The sequence below is a fragment of the Narcine bancroftii genome, chromosome 3, assembly GCF_036971445.1.
Source record: "Narcine bancroftii isolate sNarBan1 chromosome 3, sNarBan1.hap1, whole genome shotgun sequence".
Classification (NCBI taxonomy): Eukaryota; Metazoa; Chordata; class Chondrichthyes; order Torpediniformes; family Narcinidae; genus Narcine; species Narcine bancroftii.
In genome coordinates this window covers 47078151-47096609 of record NC_091471.1, presented here as the reverse complement: position 1 = coordinate 47096609, position 18459 = coordinate 47078151, and the positions used below count along the sequence as shown (strand labels likewise).

Sequence of the window (18459 nt, the reverse complement as noted above, 5' to 3'; positions counted from 1 at the left end):
CTCAATTTGGTGTCATCCGCAAACTTGGCTACACCACGTTTTGTCCCCTCCTCCAAGTCATCAATGTAAATGATGAACAGTTGTGGGCCTAACACTGACCCCTGCGGCACCCCACTTACCAATCTCTGCCAACCTGAAAAACTCCCATTTATCCCGACTCTCTGCCTCCTGTCAGACAACCAATTTTCAATCCAGGCCAATATACTTCCCCGTACTTCACTTTCCTGTAACTTACTGATAAGTCTCTTGTGCGGCACCTTATCAAACACTTTCTGGAAATCCAAATATACAACATCAACCTGTTCTCCTCTATCCACTGCACCCATTATATCCTCAAAGAATCCTAACAAGTTGGCCAAACAAGATCTTCCCTTTCTAAAACCATGCTGCGTCTGCCTGATTGAACCCTTGCGTTCCAAAAGTTTCACTATTTCATCTTTAATGACGGCTTCAAGCATTTTTCCAACTACAGACGTCAAGCTAATTGGCCGATAATTTCCAGTCTTCTGCCGACATCCCTTCTTAAAAAGTGGCGTGACATTTGCTGTCTTCCAGTCTGCCGGGACCTGCCCAGAATCCAAGGAATTTTGGTATATGACCACCAATGCATCAACTATAACTTCTGCCATTTCCTTCAGAACCCTTGGATGCATATCATCAGGACCAGGTGATTTGTCTGGCTTTAGTCCCATTAGTTTCTCCATCACTACTTCCTTTGTAACAACTATTTTATCAAGGCCCTCCCCAACATTCGCATCCTTAACTCCGCACTTAGGGATGCTGGACGTGTCTTCCACCGTGAAGACTGACACAAAATATTTGTTTAATGCCTCGGCCATTTCCTCATTTTTTGCTACCAGTTTTCCTTTCTCACCCTCCAAGGGTCCTATGTTAACTCTGGCCAACCTCTTCCGTTTTATATATTTATAAAATTTTTTTGCTTTCTGTTTTTATATTTTGTGCCAATTTACTTTCAAAATCCTTTTTCCCATTTCTTATTTCCCGCTTTGTAACCCCTTGTTGTCTCTTAAAATTTTCCCAATCTTCCAGTTTCCCACTGCTCTTTACAGCTTTGTACACCTGTGCCTTTAATTTTATACTCTCCTTTATTTCCTTTGTTAACCACGGTTGATTTTTCCCTCTTTTGCTGCCCTTTTTCCTGACCGGAATATATTTTTGTTGAGCATTACAAAATATTTCTTTGTAAATCTTCCACTGTTCCTCAACTGTTTCATCAATTAGCCTGTGCTCCCAGTCCACTCTGCCCAATTCCTCCCTCATCCTATGGTAGTCACCCCTGTTTAAGCATAATATATTAGTTTTAGATCTAACTATTTCCCCTTCCATCTGAATGAGAAATTCAATCATACTATGATCACTATTTCCCAGATAGTCTCTGACTATAACATCATTTACTCTACCTATCTCATTGCACAACACTAGATCCAGGAGAGCATTTTCTCTTGTGGGTTCCTTAACATGCTGCTCAAGAAAGCTATCGCGGATGCATTCTATGAAGTCCTATTCCAGACTCCCACGACCAACTTGATTTTCTCAATCTATGTGGAAGTTAAAGTCCCCCATGACTACTGCCGTATCATTATTACATGCCTCACTTATCTCTCTATTTATTTCCTGTGCCACTAAACTATTGTTATTTGGTGGGTGATAGATAACACCCACCAATAATTTTTTCCCTTTGTTATTCTTTATCTCTACCCAAATGGACTCAACATTATGCTCTTTAGATCTTGTATCATTCCTCACTACTGCCTGGAGCTCATCTTTGATTAAGAGTGCAACTCCACCTCCCTTACCACCCTGTCTATCTCTTTGCACCACCCGATACCCTTGAAAGTTTAATTCCCATTTAGGGTCACCTTGTAGCCACCATGTTTCCGTGATGGCTACCAAATCATACGCATGGGTACCGATTTGCGCCTCAAGTTCACTAACTTTATTTCTAATACTGCGGGCATTCAGATAAAGTGCCCTTATGCTCTTTGTCCTTTTAATATCTAGTGACTTCTGTAACCTTTTCTTTTGATTTTTCTGCCCACTATTTTTCTTTGTAATTTTATTTGACCCAAAAACTCACTGCACCATCTGATTTTTTACTTTCTCCTCCCAACATTACTTTTCCTATTTTACTTTTCCTGGCCATTACTTTATCTTCCCTACCCTTTTCCCTATCACTCTGGTCCCCATACCCCTGCCAAATTAGTTTAAACCTTGCCCCACTTTTGTACCAAACATACTTGCCAAAATGTTGACACCTTTTGGATTTAGGTGCAACCCATCCCCCTTGTAAAGATCATGCCTTCCCCAAAAGAGATCCCAATGATCCAAGAAGCCAAATCCTTGCCTTGTACACCAGCATCTCAGCCACATGTTCATTTTCCTTATCCTTACATTCTTTTCATCACTTGCATTTGGAACAGGTAGTAATCCCGAGATCACCACCCTAGCGTTAGATCACCACCCTAGCGATGATCTTGGCGGTCTTTTCAGGGTTGGGGTGTAAAGTTCCAGCGGGCTGCTCACCTGGTCTCTGGTTTCAGGTGCCCTTCTTGATGATATCTCCTTGGTTGGTGGTCTCGGCCCTTCTCCATGCCTGTTGACGTGTGGTGGAGATGCTTCTACTGGTAGCCGGGTCGGCCCCTTGCTGAACACACCGTCCTTTCTGGCTTCGGGTGTCATTGTGTCATCCACTGGTCTTAGTTGATCAATATGTCTTTTCCATAACATGTCCCCCACTAGGATGTGATACAAGTATGAGCTGAGTTTTTTTTCAGGACTATTCCCCGCACCCTTGGAGCTTTGTGGATGCAATAGTCCCGCATCGGACTTGTCAGCCACAAACGAGCCTGCAGCTGACGTGGACATTTACCCCTCCATAAATCTTCGTCCGCGAAGCCAAGCCAAAGAAAGAAGAAGTCTTGCACCAACACTGGTTCCCTACTTCAATCGATCTTGGGTCTCTTTTAGCAGAAGCTGTCTGTTGCAGTCTGAGGCTGATATTTGGATGTATTGCTAACAGTTTTCTCCCGATCATTGGCTCTGCCTGTGTTCATTTGGTGGTAGAGTGTGGTGTGTTCTGCTAACTCAGCAGGAAATCAGTGATTTTAAGGGAAAATGACGAGTCTGAATTTTGTTTCATTTTCACGGCTTTCTTGAAAGTTTGTATGAAACGTTCTGCTTCTCCATTTGAACTGGGATGGTCTGGTGCAGACAGTATGTGGCAAATGTTATTGTTACGCATGAAAGCTTTAAATTCTGCTGATACCAATTGTGGGCCGTTGTTGGAGAATAGTTCAGTGGGTAATCCATATGATGCAAAAACTTCTGAGTTTTTCAATGGTCTGACCCACAATCGTTTTTTCCATGCAGATTACAATTGACCATTTCAAGTGCGTGTCGACTACTATCAGGAAATTCTTTGCCATGAATGGCCCTGCAAAGTCTATATGGACCCGATGCCATGGTTGTGATGGCCATTTCCATGGGTTTGCTTCAGTCTGAGGTGCTTTGGGCTGTGCCTCTGGGCATGTACTGCACCTTCTGACTGTGTGCTCGATATCTTCCCCTATGGAAGGCTACCAGACATACATCCTGGCTATTGCTTTCATACGCACTATCCCTGGGTGGTTATTGTGTAGTTCGGCCAGGACATCTTGCTGCCATTTCTTGGGAATGGCAGTCTGGGTTCCCCATAGTAGGCATCCTTCTTTTTTTTTAAATTTTTTTATTTTTCACACCATAAATCACATTAGCCATGATATACACTATTTCTTTTTCACACATATACAGTGACTTTTTCTCCCCCCCCCTCACTCCTCCCAAGCCACCCCCCCACCCCCCCCTCTCATCCATTTTAGGTATACAATCTAGGTTGCATTAAGCCAGTCAGACAATGTTGTAATTCAACAAAAATACACCAGAAATTCTACTGAGTCCATTCTTTTCTTTCCTTCTCCTTCCATCAACTTAGGTAATGTTTGTCCCCGGTAGGTTTTCGCTATTGTATTTAATGTAAGGCTCCCATACTTGTTCGAATATTTCAATATTATTTCTTAACCTATATGTTATTTTTTCTAATGGAATACATTTATTCATTTAAATTTAGTAGTTTCTTCCTTTTAATTTGGTTATGTATTCCATTAATATTTAAAGTCATATAGTTCAGCGTAGCCCTTTTATATTTTGTTTATCTTCTCTTTCCGTTTTTCCATCATTACCTTTCCTCCTTTTCTATTTCTGTTTTCTTATTTTCTACTCTTTATAAGACAACATTCCACAACATCCAACATTTTCCTTATTCTCCTATTTCTATCTTATTTATCCCCAATCTCCCCTTCCCCTCCTGAGTTGTCCTTTATCCCTTGTCGGACAACCACATCTCCTCTCTCCATTTGGATTTGCGAATCCACTCGCAAGCGTCAACTGATTTTGCAGTGACCGCTATTTCCCCCCACCCCGCACCCCCCAGAAAAGATTTCACTTTTCATATGTCACAAAGGTCACTCTTTTAATTCCCTCCTTATTCTCTCTATTCCATTACCTTCCCTTATTAATTCTTGTCTATATTATCTATATTTTCCTCTAAGTACAGATACATTCACGTATGCACATTGTCTCTATTCACTCTTTACCCGCATACATATCAATCGTGATCATTTTTACTCTCATTACCCGTCTTCCTCCCTCAGTCTATTTTTGTCTTTACCCACATACATATCAATCGTGATCATTTGTACTCTCATTACCCGTCTTCCTCCCTCAGTCTATTTTTGTAATTGTTCTGCAAATTTTCGTGCTTCTTCTGGATCCGAGAATAGTCTGTTTTGTTGTCCTGGAATAAATATTTTCAATACCGCTGGATGCTTTAGTATAAATTTATACCCTTTCTTCCATAAAATCGCCTTTGCTGTATTGAACTCTTTTCTCTTCTTTAGGAGTTCAAAACTTATATCTGGATAAATGAAGATTTTTTGCCCTTTATATTCCAGTGGTTTGTTGCCCTCTCTTACTTTTTCCATTGTCTTCTCCAGTACCTTTTCTCTTGTAGTATATCTTAGGAATTTTACTACAATAGATCTTGGTTTTTGTTGTGGTTGTGGTTTAGAGGCCAATACTCTATGTGCCCTTTCTATTTCAATTTCTTGCTATAGTTCTGGACATCCTAGGGTCTTAGGGATCCACTCTTTTATAAACTCCCTCATATTCTTGCCTTCTTCATCTTCCTTAAGGCCCACTATCTTTATGTTATTTCTTCTGTTATAATTTTCCATTGTATCTATTTTTTGAGCTAGTAGTTCTTGTGTCTCTTTAGTTTTTTTATTAGATTCCTCCAATTTCTTTTTTAAGTCTTCTACCTCCATTTCTGCTCCTACTGCCCGCTCTTCCATCTTGTCCATTTTCTTTCCCATTTCTGTTAAGGTCATCTCTATTTTATTCATTTTCTCTTCTGTGTTGTTTATTCTTTTTCTTAAATCCTTAAATTCCTGTGTTTGCCATTCTTTAAATGACTCCATGTATCCTTTAATAAGAGAAAGTATATCCTTTATCTTGCCTTTCTTTTCTTCTTCTATTTCACTGTACTCTTCCTCTTCCTCTTCTTCTTCCTCTGGGTTGGCCATCTGTTGTTTCTTTGGTGCCCTTTCCTTCTCTTCTTTCTTGTTTCTATTGTCTTCTGTGGTCTCTTCTTGCTGCAGGTGTTCTGCAGCTGTCGTTGCCGGCTGTGGATATCGACTCCCCAGCTGGTCCCCCCTCCCGTCGGTGTGTTTTTTTTTCATGCGCATCGCGCATGCGCAACTCCTCGCGCATGCGCGGTTGCGCACTTTTACTCGGCTCTGCGAGCCATTTTTGTAGTCCATTGTTTACCGACCTGAGGGAGCGGGTTTCTCTCTCCGCAGCGGGCCTCTTCGGACATGTAAGGCCTTCACCTTTTTCCTCCTTTGTCTTCTCTTCCTCTCTTCTTACCGTTGCTTTCGATTTTTCTTTTTTTGTCGCCATCTTCTTTCCACCTTTATACTCACTTTTCTGTAACTTTTATTTCTGTGCCTTTGTGTTTTCCTTTGTTTTTCCCGACTTTTCTGGAGAGGGCTGGAGTTCACCGTCCGGCCACTACTCCATCACGTGACTCCTCCAGTAGGCATCCTTCTTCGATGGACATATTGTCACGTCTGGTGTAATAGGATTTCATCTCCCCTGACATTTCCCAATCTTCTAGCCAGCCATTGTTTGTGAAATAGAATTCTCTGGACAGTATTATATCTATCTGGGTTTCCTTACTGATCCCCCTTTGCCATTATCAGAAGTTGATTCAGTTTGCTTTGATTTATTTCTGTTGCTTCTGATGTCCATTTAGCGATTGTTTCGTTCTGCTCCGTAGCTGGGAGCGGTCAGCGGGAGGGGGCATCTGCGTGGTTATTCTGTGGTGCTGGTTTGTGTTTTAAATCAAAATCGTATGCTGCCAATAGCATTACCCACCTTTGAATTTGGGGTGCCGACACGATCAATATTCCTCTTTTTGATCCCAATATTAGACTCAGTGGTTTGTTGTCTGTCACAATGTATACTTGTGTCCGTTCAGGTATTAGTGAAATCTTTTTACCTCAAAGATGATAGCTAGTCTTTCTCTTTCCAAGTGGGCATAGTTCTGCTCACAAGCAGTTAGTGATTGGGTTATTCTCCTTTTTAGTTTTCTGTGACAGTACGGCACCCAATCCCACAGGCGATGCATCTACTGCCAGTGTTAGTTCTTTGTCTGGATTGTAATAAATTAAGACATGGTTATTGCTTGTTAAAATTCTTTTTAGTTCATTAACAACTTGTTTGGTTTCTGTGTTCCAGTGCCATTTCTTATTTTTCTTAAGTAGTTCATTCAGGAGATTACGTAACACATACATATTTGGAATGTGTCAGCGAAAATGGTTTATTAGACCCAGAAATGATTGTAGTTCTGTTTTGTTGGTCTGGTAAGGAGCATTCCGTACAGCTTCTGTACTCTTTTTGTCCATTTGTACCCCTTCCTTATTGATGGTGAAACCTAAGTAGGTCACCGATGGTGCCATGAACGCACATTTGTCTTTTTGTAGTCGGATGTTTGCCTGCTGTAGTCGATTCAAAACAATGTCCAGGGTAGTTAGATATTCAGAGTCATCCCTGCCGGTAATGATGATGTCATCTTAGTATCAACCTACGTTGAGTCCTTGCAGTAACTTGTCCATAATTACTTGGAATATGGCTGGCGCTGCTGATATTCCGTATGGCATACGGGGTGGTGGTGGGGGGGGCAATATGTAAATAATCCCAAATGTGTGTTTATGGTTACATATTTCTGCGAGTTTTAGTCTAGCTCCACCTGTTGGTAGGCCAGTGACAGGTCCAGTTTAGTGAATTTTTGTCCCCCGGTTAATGTTTGGAATAGTTCTTCAGCCTTTGGAATGGGGTGTTCTGGAATTTATAGTGCTTGATTAATGGTCACTTTGTAATCACTGCAGATATGTATTTCTCCATTTCTCTATTTGCTTTGTATACTGGTACGATTGGGGTTGCCCAATCAGAGTACTAGATTTTTTCTAATATTCTTTCTTTTTGCAGTCTATTAAGTTCCGATTCAATTTTTCCCTTTATTGTGAAAGGGCTCTGGGTTTTCAAAATTTGGGTTCTGCTTCGGGTTTCCTAAACCATTTTTGAAATCTGTGCCGTAACGTTTAAAAATTGGAGCCAGTTTGGTTCCCGCTGCAGGTGCTCATCTGCTTTTCTTTGTTCTTTTGGCTGATTGTCTTCCTTATTTCTTGCCAATCCAGCTGAAGGTTGCGTAACCAATTGCGACCGAGCAATGCTGGCCTCTCGGTGTCCACGATATAGAGGGCCAACTGGTTAGATTGATCCTTGTACTTAATGTGTACTTTGCACTTTCCAAAAGTATTTCCTCCCCAGTTTTTAAGATGGTGTTCGTTTGGAGCATCTTTTGCATGCGGTAGCAAGCGCTCCTTCATTGTTCTGGGTATTAGGGAAACCGCTGCTCCCATTTCTAGTTTCATCCATATCGGTTTGTTGTTAATGTGGACATGGATGTAAAAAAATTTGGCTCTTCGTGGCCCAGTCCATGGATGTGGATTACTTGTATAACATGTTTACTTTCATTTGGTTCCTCATCTTATTCATTGGTATCTGTGTTCTTGTGCAAATTGTATTTTTCTGGAGCCTGGCTGGTAATCTTCCTTTAGTTTAATCATTGAGCATCTTTCCTTGATGTGCCCCTTCTCATTGCATTTGTGGCATTTGGATTTTTTGAAATAGCAAATATTCATCTTTCTGCAGCGAAAACATTTTTGGCGGGCAGGCTCTCGGTGGGATGAATCTTGGCGCCAAGATTTATTGATAGCCAAGTCTCTCTGGCAGACATCTGCATTGCTTGCCGCTGTCTGGGCGGCAGTAACAATGTCTAATGCCACTTCAAGGGTCAGATTTCATGTTGCCATTAGCTTTGCTTGGGTAGTTTGTTCAGCTAAACCCGTTACTAATTGATCTTTTAACACAGTCTCTGAATTGTCCAAATGCACAGTATCTAGACAGTTTGCATAAATCAGCCATGAAATTTGGGACAGACTCTTCGTGCTTTTGTTTACGTCGGTAAAAGTTATGTCTTTCTGTCATTTCTGGAGGCCGGGGGTTAAGGTGCTGACCAATAGCTTGACAGATTTCATTCAGCATGTGTTTTCGTTGAAGGCATGTGTGAGCTAGTTAGTAATCTTAAGAGCTCATAGGGTGCCTCCTCCCATTATGGTTAAAAACAATGCCCGTTTTTTATTCAATGGAGGATTTTCAGTAATATGTATAATGCAATGATTAGCAAAATGTTCTACATACGATTCCCAAGTGTCTTCATCCTCATTGAATTGTCAAAGTGAGCTACTTCCGCTATCTCTTGGGATTCCCAGCTTTTAGCTGTCTTCTGTAGTTAGAGTTGATAAATGTGTAATGGTTGAGTGAGTTCTTAAATCCTCGTCGCCACTGTTATGTTTTCGCCTCCCCCCCCCCCCCCCCCCCCCCCGTTATAAATCAAAGACAGCCACAATGTCAATGCAGGCTAACTCAATGCTTTACTAAATACATATTACAAGCATTGCTACAAAGCGTTCAGTATAAATCAGTTCCCCACGTTATCACGTTCACATAATGGTGTCATATCCAACACTCTTGACTGATTTCTTTCTTCATGCCCTGCTTTCATCAGGGTGACACAGTTAGCGCGACATTATTATCTGAGGCGCCTGCAAGCTCACACCAAGACACAAGAGAAACTTGTCCGTGAACTACTCTTTGCAGATGATGCCGCTTTAGTTGCCCATTCAGAGCCAGCTCTTCAGCGCTTGACGTCCTGCTTTGCGGAAACTGCCAAAATGTTTGGCCTGGAAGTCAGCCTGAAGAAAACTGAGGTCCTCCATCAGCCAGCTCCCCACCATGACTACCAGCCCCCCCACATCTCCATCGGGCACACAAAACTCAAAACGGTCAACCAGTTTACCTATCTCGGCTGCACCATTTCATCAGATGCAAGGATCGACAATGAGATAGACAACAGACTCGCCAAGGCAAATAGCGCCTTTGGAAGACTACACAAAAGAGTCTGGAAAAACAACCAACTGAAAAACCTCACAAAGATAAGCGTATACAGAGCCGTTGTCATACCCACACTCCTGTTCGGCTCCGAATCATGGGTCCTCTACCGGCACCACCTACGGCTCCTAGAACGCTTCCACCAGCGTTGTCTCCGCTCCATCCTCAACATCCATTGGAGCGCTCACACCCCTAACGTCGAGGTACTCGAGATGGCAGAGGTCGACAGCATCGAGTCCACGCTGCTGAAGATCCAGCTGCGCTGGATGGGTCACGTCTCCAGAATGGAGGACCATCGCCTTCCCAAGATCGTATTATATGGCGAGCTCTCCACTGGCCACCGTGACAGAGGTGCACCAAAGAAAAGGTACAAGGACTGCCTAAAGAAATCTCTTGGTGCCTGCCACATTGACCACCGCCAGTGGGCTGATAACGCCTCAAACCGTGCATCTTGGCGCCTCACAGTTTGGCGGGCAGCAGCCTCCTTTGAAGAAGACCGCAGAGCCCACCTCACTGACAAAAGGCAAAGGAGGAAAAACCCAACACCCAACCCCAACCAACCAATTTTCCCTTGCAACCGCTGCAATCGTGTCTGCCTGTCCCGCATCGGACTGGTCAGCCACAAACGAGCCTGCAGCTGACGTGGACTTTTTACCCCCTCCATAAATCTTCGTCCGCGAAGCCAAGCCAAAGATTACAGCGCCAACGACCCAGGTTCGAATCTGGTCCTGTCTGAAAGGAGTTTCTCCTGTGTCTGCATGGGTTTTCCCCTGGTGCTCCAGTTCCTTCCTACACTCCAAAACGTACAGGGTTGGAGGCAAATTGGGTGGCATGGATTTAAATGCCTTGAATCAGCTTCTACTATGCCCTAAATAAAAATGAAAATAAAAAAAAATATTGTCCTGATTAATTATCCTAACGTTCTTGAGAAATACATAAAAGTGCTGGGGAAATTCAGAAGGTCATGCAGCATTTGAAGAAGTAAACGCCAGTCAACATTTTGGGTTTGAGCCTTTCATTGGAAATGTGGAAAAACAGATAGATGCCTGAATGAAAAGGTGGGTGGGAGGGGGAAGAGGAGAGGAAGGGGCAGGAGCACCGGGTAAGAGGTAATGGGTGGATACAGGCAGGAGGATAGAAGGAAAAAAAAGCCAAGGGGAGAGGTCAAAGTGCTAAGAAGGGTAACCTCATTGATAAGAAGGGAAGGGGTGGGATGCTGGAGGAAAGGAGGCAGAAGGTTAGAGAAAGTTGGCTAAATTGACGCCATCTGCAAATTGAAGGAAAAATCACAAAGAGCAAGGGTCCCAGAACAGATCCTTCCACTAATCACTAACCTCCAGGCAGAAAACATTCCTTCCACTATTATTCTCTGCTTTCTACCTGCAAGTCAATTTTTTTTTTCCACTCAGCCAGTGTTCCATGGTCCCATGCCTCATGACTTTCTGGTGAGTCTTTCATGGGGGACCTTGTCAAATGCCTTGCTAAAATCCATGTAGACTGCATCTACCACCCTACCCTCATCAATTTCTTTTGTTACCTCCTCAAAAAAAAACTCATTGGACTCATGAGGTAAGACCTTCCCTTCACAAAGCCATGCTGACTATTCTTGAATAGACCAGTCTTCTCCAAATGCTCATAGATCTTCTCCTTAAGAATCATCTCCAATAGCTTGCATACCACTGGCGTAAGACCCATTGGCCTATAATTTCTAGGCTTCTCCCTATTTTTTTAAACGAAGGGACTAAGTTTGCTATTCTGCAATCCTCTGGGACCTTCCCTCTGGCCAAAGAGGACTCAAAGATCATAGCTACTGCTGCAGATGTTTCAACCCTCACTGACCACAGCAACCTGGGGTGTATAACATCTGGCGCTGTGAACATTCATCTTGCTGTTTAAAGAAGAGGACATATTGGATCTTCTTAAAATCTCAACATTATCCAGCACACAAGCCTGTTCTATTCTGACCTCACCTTAATCACCTCCAGGCACATGTTGCCTCCTTTAGCCACCCCACCTTCATTCTCATCTTCTTTCTGTTCTTAACATATACATAGAATGCCTATAGGTTCTCCTTAATCCTACATGCCCCCTTTGAGCTCCTTTCTTAAGCTCCTTCCTGGCTACCATATACTTCTCATGAACCTTTCCTGTTTCCTGCTTCCAAAATCTAATGTATGCTTCTTTCTTCCTCTAGACCAGTTGCCTCACCTGCTTCATCAACGACGGTTCCCTTTTCCTACCATCTTTTCCCTGTCCCAGTGGGACAAACATCCTGAACCTAACACAAGTGATCCCTAAACTTCTTCCACATTAGTTCTGTGCTTTAACCCTTGAACATGTTTCCAGTTTACTCTTGCTAGGTCCTGCCTCATCCCATCATAATTAGCCCTTCCCCAATCAAACACTTTACCATTTTGTCTACTTTTATCCTTATCCATAGCTCTGCTAAAGCTCACGGAGTTGTGGTCACTCTCATCAAAATGCTATGCCACTGAGAGGTCTGCCACCTGACCAGGTTCATTACCTCGAATTAAATCGAGAATGGCTCTCCCATTGGCTGGTCCACATACTGTGTCAGGAATCCTTCTTGAATACACCTGACAAATTCAGCCTCATCTATCCCTCTTGCAGTCAGGAAGAGCAAGTCAATATTGGGGAAGTTGAAATCACTCATAACAACAACCCTGTCTTTCCTGCACCATTCCAAAATCTGTCTGCTTTTTCTTGTCTTTTAGAGGTCTTTTTCGTTTCCTTTTAAAATACTTGAACTCTTACTTCAGTAACAATTTGTGCAGAGAATTCCCACAATCAGGTTCAAGGCTTTTTTCCCCTAATCTCAACCATGCATGTGTGCTGAAGTACTTGGATACTGTGTTATAACTAGGTAGCAGGTACCACTGATGGCTGTATATTTGAAAAATAACATAGACTGGATGCAATTCAGGAATTTACTTGTTAATTTTTTTAAAATTTGCAGCACGTTAGAAGCTGATTTCAGCCATTTAAACTTGTGCTGCCCAAATACACCAAAATTAACCTACAATCCCGTTCGCTTTAGAGGGTGGGAGTAAACCAGAGCACCCAGGGAAAACCCATGCCGACGCAGGGAGAACGTGCAAACACCTTGCATGCAGCGTTGGATTGAAATCTGGTTGCTGGTGCTGTTAATAGACTCGCACTAACTGCCAAATTTTGTATAATAAACTGATTCCCCTTCTGGTTAAATTAATTGTCATGTGTATTGATTGCTCCTGCTGGCATAGACTCTTGTATCTTCCATTGGACCATTCCACAAAATGGATCTCTTCAAAATTGAATGGGTAAAATTGTTGTTGTTGGCTATTATGATTACTTATATATTTTAAATAATTAATACTGAAAATGATCCATTAATATGAAAATTTCTAAGCTATGATTATTTTTGTTATTTTGGGAGTATTGTCTGTATTTCAAGGAAAAACATCTAAACAGAAAAAAAAATCATTGATTGCTATTCATTTATGAATAGCTATGTTTTCTGCAAGATGGCAGTTTCTACCAATGTGCATTCTTATGACAAAAGAATTGTACTTACATGTGTTATTCGACTTAAAATTTTCCATGTCCTATCATTTTATCAGAAAACCCAAGACCGGCATCCTCATGTTAAACATGGGAGGTCCTGAAACATTAGATGATGTTCATGATTTTTTGCTTCGGCTTTTTATGGATAAAGACCTTATCCCCCTTCCAGCCCAAAGGTAAATGCTACAGTTTGTAATAATGTTAACTAATGTAGGTTTTAATTTCAACATTAAATTTTATTTGCTGGAAAATCAAATGATTTGAAGTAGTTGAATCTGTATTTTTAATTCTAAGACCTCATCAGAAGAAATGTTGCTCCTTGACCTTGCATTGGGTTTTGTTTTAATTTCTTATGTTTAAGTCTGTGTTGCATAATTTTTATTAGACTTCTGATCTTTGCAATTTTACATCTTTGTCTCCATTTTATTGCGATGCTGTGTTTAAGCCTCCATATAATGGTCAAATATTCACATAAGGACGCAAGAAATATATTGATGTAGAAAATTATATTGTTCTCATCTATATCCTACATTTATAACCTTAGTCATCCTATCCTTGCATAAATTTCTCCAAACATTTTTATCTATCTTCCTGTTTAAGTCATATTCCCATTTTAATCTTGATTTATGAAACATTTCAATTTTTTAAAAATTTTTTATTTTTCACACCATAAATCACAATAGCCATGATATACACTTTTTCTTTTTCACACATATACAGTGACTTTTTCTCCCCCCCCCCTCCCTCCTCCCAAGCCACCCCCCCACCACCCCCCCCCATCCATTTTAGGTATACAATCTAGGTTACATTAAACCAGTCAGACAATGTTGTCATTCAACAAAAATACACCAGAAATTCTACTGAGTCCATTCTTTTCTTTCCTTCTCCTTCCATCAACTTAGGTAATGATTGTCCCCGGTAGGTTTTCGCTATTGTATTTAATGTAAGGCTCCCATTTTTGTTCGAATATTTCAATATTATTTCTTAAACTATATGTAATTTTTTCTAATGGAATACATTTATTCATTTCTATATACCATTGTTGTATTTTCAGATTATCTTCCAATTTCCAGGTTGACATAATACATTTTTTTGCTACGGCTAGAGCTATCTTAACAAATCTTTTTTGTGCATCCTCCAAATCAATTCCAAATTCTTTGTTTTTTATGTTACTTAGGAGAAAGATCTCTGGGTTCTTTGGTATATTGTTTTCTGTTATTTTATTTAATATCTGATTGAGATCTTCCCAAAATTTTTCTACTTTCTCACATGTCCAGATTGCATGAATTGTTGTTCCCATTTCTTTTTTACATCGAAAACATCTATCAGATACTGTTGGGTCCCATTTATTTGACTTTTGAGGTGTAATGTATAGTCTGTGTAACCAGTTATATTGTATCATACGTAGCCTCGTATTTATTGTATTTCTCATCGTTCCAGAACATAATTTCTCCCATGTTTCCTTTTTTATCTTTATATTTAAATCTTGTTCCCATTTTTGTTTAGTTTTACCATTTGTTTCCTCATTCTCCTTTTCTTGCAGTTTAATATACATATTTGTTATAAATCTTTTGATTAACATTGTATCTGTAATCACATATTCAAGGTTACTTCCCTCTGGCAAACTCAAACTGCTTCCTAATTTATCCTTCAAGTAGGATCTCAATTGGTAATATGCCAGCGCTGTATCTCCAGTTATATTGTACTTATCTCTCATTTGTTCAAAGGATAAGAATCTACTTCCTGAAAAACAATTTTCTATTCTTTTAATCCCTTTTTTTCCCATTCTCTAAAGGAAAGGTTATCTATTGTAAAAGGGAGTAACTTATTTTGCGTCAATATTAGTTTTGGTAATTGATAATTTGTTGTATTTCTTTCTACATGAATCTTCTTCCAAATATTGAGGAGATGATGTAATACTGGAGAAGTTCTATGTTGTACCAATTTTTCATCCCATTTATATAATATGTGATTTATGAAACATTTCAGAAATAAACTTATTTGTTTCTTCCTTAGTAAGTAAATTGTCTAGGTAATTTTAAACTGTGACCTAATTTTTCCAATAAAAAGTTGTTTTTTTACAGCAAAAAAAATATTACTAGGAACTTGAAATTTTTCCTTCATCTGATTAAAAGATACCAACTTCCCTGCTTCAAAACAATCTTCAATTTTTAAAATCCCCAGTTGATTCCATATCTTTAAAAACTGATTATTGACAGTAAAAGGAAAAAAAAATATTTTGATATAAAGGCATTTTCGCTGAAATTTTTCCTTTTCCACCTATCTCATAGTCAATTTTATTCCATATTTCAATTAAATGTTTCAATATTGGTGGGTCCCTACTGAATAACAGTTATATTTAACCCCTCCAAAATTAATTTAATTTCTTAGGATTTGTGTTTTAAGTGTGGAGAAAAGATGGGTACTTTTTTTTTTACATTCGATTTGGACCTGTTCTAAGGTTAAGACATTTTGGATACAAGTTAAATTATTTTTGGAGAAAGTGTTAAAAGTGAGCCTTCTGTCTGATCCAATGTTGTTTTTATTAGGGTACATTAAGTTGATTGCCTTAGGATTAAGATTGACTCTGTATCATATCGAATTTCTATGTTTAGCTTTGGCTGTTTTTAAAAAATGTTTGGCCATCACCTGGAAATCTGATTCAGCTTCAGGAATGCAGAGATGGCATACTGAAATTAAAACCTGTATTCCTTTAGAAAAGATAACGTACAATTTGAAGGATAAATATCATTTTTTTTTGGTAAAAGTATGGAGACCATATGTAAAAATACTTGGTTTGAAGATTTAATCTCTCCATTCTTTCAGATGGGTGTCTTGGTTTCCACAGCTTAAAAAGTTGAATACTGTTTTTAAGTGATGTCCTCCTTTCTTCTATTTTTTAGTGGGTAGAAGGGGGAGGAGGGTGGGTGTTAGTGGTGGATGAGGGAGGTTGGGTTTTTTAATTCATTTATATATTTTCTGTATGAAAATGTTATTATTGATGTTATGATTCAAAAATTATAAATATTAAAAAAACAAAAAAAAGAACGTAAGAAATAGGAGCAGGAGTAGGCCATTCAATGTGATCATGACTGATCTGATGATAAACTCATCTCTACCTACCTGCCTTTTCCCCATATCTCTTAATTCCCTTACTCTGTAGAAATCTATCAACCTTGTCTTAAATATATTTACTGTCTCCACTGCTTTAATGGGCAGTGAATTCCACAGATTCACCACCCTCTGGGAAAAGCTGTTCCTCCTCATCTCTGTCCTAAATTTACTACCATGAATCTTGAGGCTATGGGCCCCTAGTTCTGGTTGTCCTGGTGTAAACAGTGAAACTCCATCTAACATTGTACGTGGGTTTTGCATTAATGTTATTTACCAACTATAGGGTTCACTTTCTTTATTTTGGTTGTCAAATAATTTTACAAACTTAGTTCAACGATTCTTTTAGGTAATTTTTAATGTGTAATTTTTTTGATAAATTGACTTTTTTTGGTTGTCTCAGGAAAGGAATATTAAAAATGCTGTTAGATTTTGCCATATAGAAAGGTACTATAAATTCTGTTATGTCTTGATAGTGATCAAATAGCATGCAACTTGTATTCCTTTTTGGATGGAGTATGGTGCTCCAAGATACGTTAAAGGGAAGGAAAATGGGCAGTTTAACTTTGGAATTTTTTTCCAGCAAACTTGCTCCTTTTATTGCAAGACGCCGCACTCCAAAGATTCGTGAACAGTATGACAGGATTGGTGGAGGATCACCAATTAAAAAGTGGACAGCCAAGCAAGGAGATGGCATGGTAAAACTGCTTGATGAAATATCTCCAGAAACAGGTATTGCATTAACTTGTAATGTTCCATCAACAAAAATAATTGATGCATCATGAGAAACTTGGTAATGATTTTAATACCCAATATCACAGCAATGTTACTTTGCCTATTTTCTGTCATGATTGAGTATTAACATACTTTAAGCCCATCCTCAACATTCATTGGAGCGACTTCATCCCCAACATCGAAGTACTCGAGATGGCAGAGGCCGACAGCATCGAATCCACGCTGCTGAAGATCCAACTGCGCTGGGTGGATCACGTCTCCAGAATGGAGGACTATCGCCTTCCCAAGATCGTGTTCTATGGCGAGCTCTCCACTGGCCACCGAGACAGAGGTGAACCAAAGAAGAGGTACAAGGACTGCCTAAAGAAATCTGCCACATTGACCACCGCCAGTGGGCTGATCTCGCCTCAAACCGTGCCTCACAGTTCGGCGGGCAGCAACCTCCTTTGAAGAAGACCGCAGAGCCCACCTCAGTGTCAAAAGACAAAGGAGGAAAAACCCAACCCCAACCAACCCATTTTCCCTTGCAACCGCTGCAACCGTGTCTGCCTGTCCCGCATCAGACTTGTCAGCCACCAACGAGCCTGCAGCTGACGTGGACATTATCCCTCCATAAATCTTCTTCCGCGAAGCCAAGCCAAAGAAAGATTGACCTCTTAAATGACAGCAAGGATCAAAAACCTAAACCGATCTTGTTTCATTTGTCATCTGAAATCCCAGTTTCATTTCATCTGATGAATTTCAACCTCTGCAAATTCCTATCTAATGTCATTAATGTTCACCCTACCCCAATTCAGGACATTAACTGGACCAGTCCTAATGTTTTCCACAACTATGTTAAAACTAAAAGAATTGTGGTCATTGGTCCCAAAGTGCTTCCCATTGATACATTTGTTGGCTTGTTCTGCCTTATTTTCTGGGAGAGGTCAAATGTTGTCCTTCTTGTAATTAGGCAATCTACATAGGACGGCATGGTTGGCGCAACACCTTTACAGTGCCGATGATTGAGACCAGGGTTTAAATCCCACGCTCTCTGTAAGGAGTTTGTACGTTCTCCCGTGTCTGCATGGGTTTTCCCTGGGGAAAAATGTACCGTGGATGTAGGCTGATTGAGCAGCATGGATTCTTGAGCTGAAATGGCCTGTTACTATGATCTATGTCTAAATTTAAAATAATTTAAAATTTTAATTTAAATATTGTTTGAGAGAACTTTCTGGAACACAATTAACCAATTTGACTCTATCCAAGCCCTCCACCCTATGGCAATCCCAGCCAATGCTTGGGAAGTTAAAATCTCCTATTATTACAGCCCTATTATTCTTGCAGCTTCCTTGCTGAATGAAAGGCTGGCTCTTGACAGTGAACTTTATGCAATTAGGTCAAATCTGCCCTGGTAACTTACCTAAAACTTAGAAACAC

General features: G+C 40.3%; 1 protein-coding gene across 3 annotated transcripts in view; it reads left to right on the top strand.

The window, feature by feature from the left end:
- The window catches only part of fech (ferrochelatase), a 57023-nt gene that overhangs the window by 10760 nt on the left and 27804 nt on the right, over window positions 1-18459 (top strand). For 2 of the 3 annotated variants that reach the window (XM_069923981.1, XM_069923979.1), the window contains exons 3-4: window positions 13251-13370; window positions 16889-17037. In XM_069923981.1, the coding sequence (XP_069780082.1) occupies window positions 13251-13370; window positions 16889-17037 (269 nt within the window). The remainder of the gene's footprint in view (window positions 1-13250; window positions 13371-16888; window positions 17038-18459) is intronic. The other variant, XM_069923980.1, reaches the window with a different exon arrangement.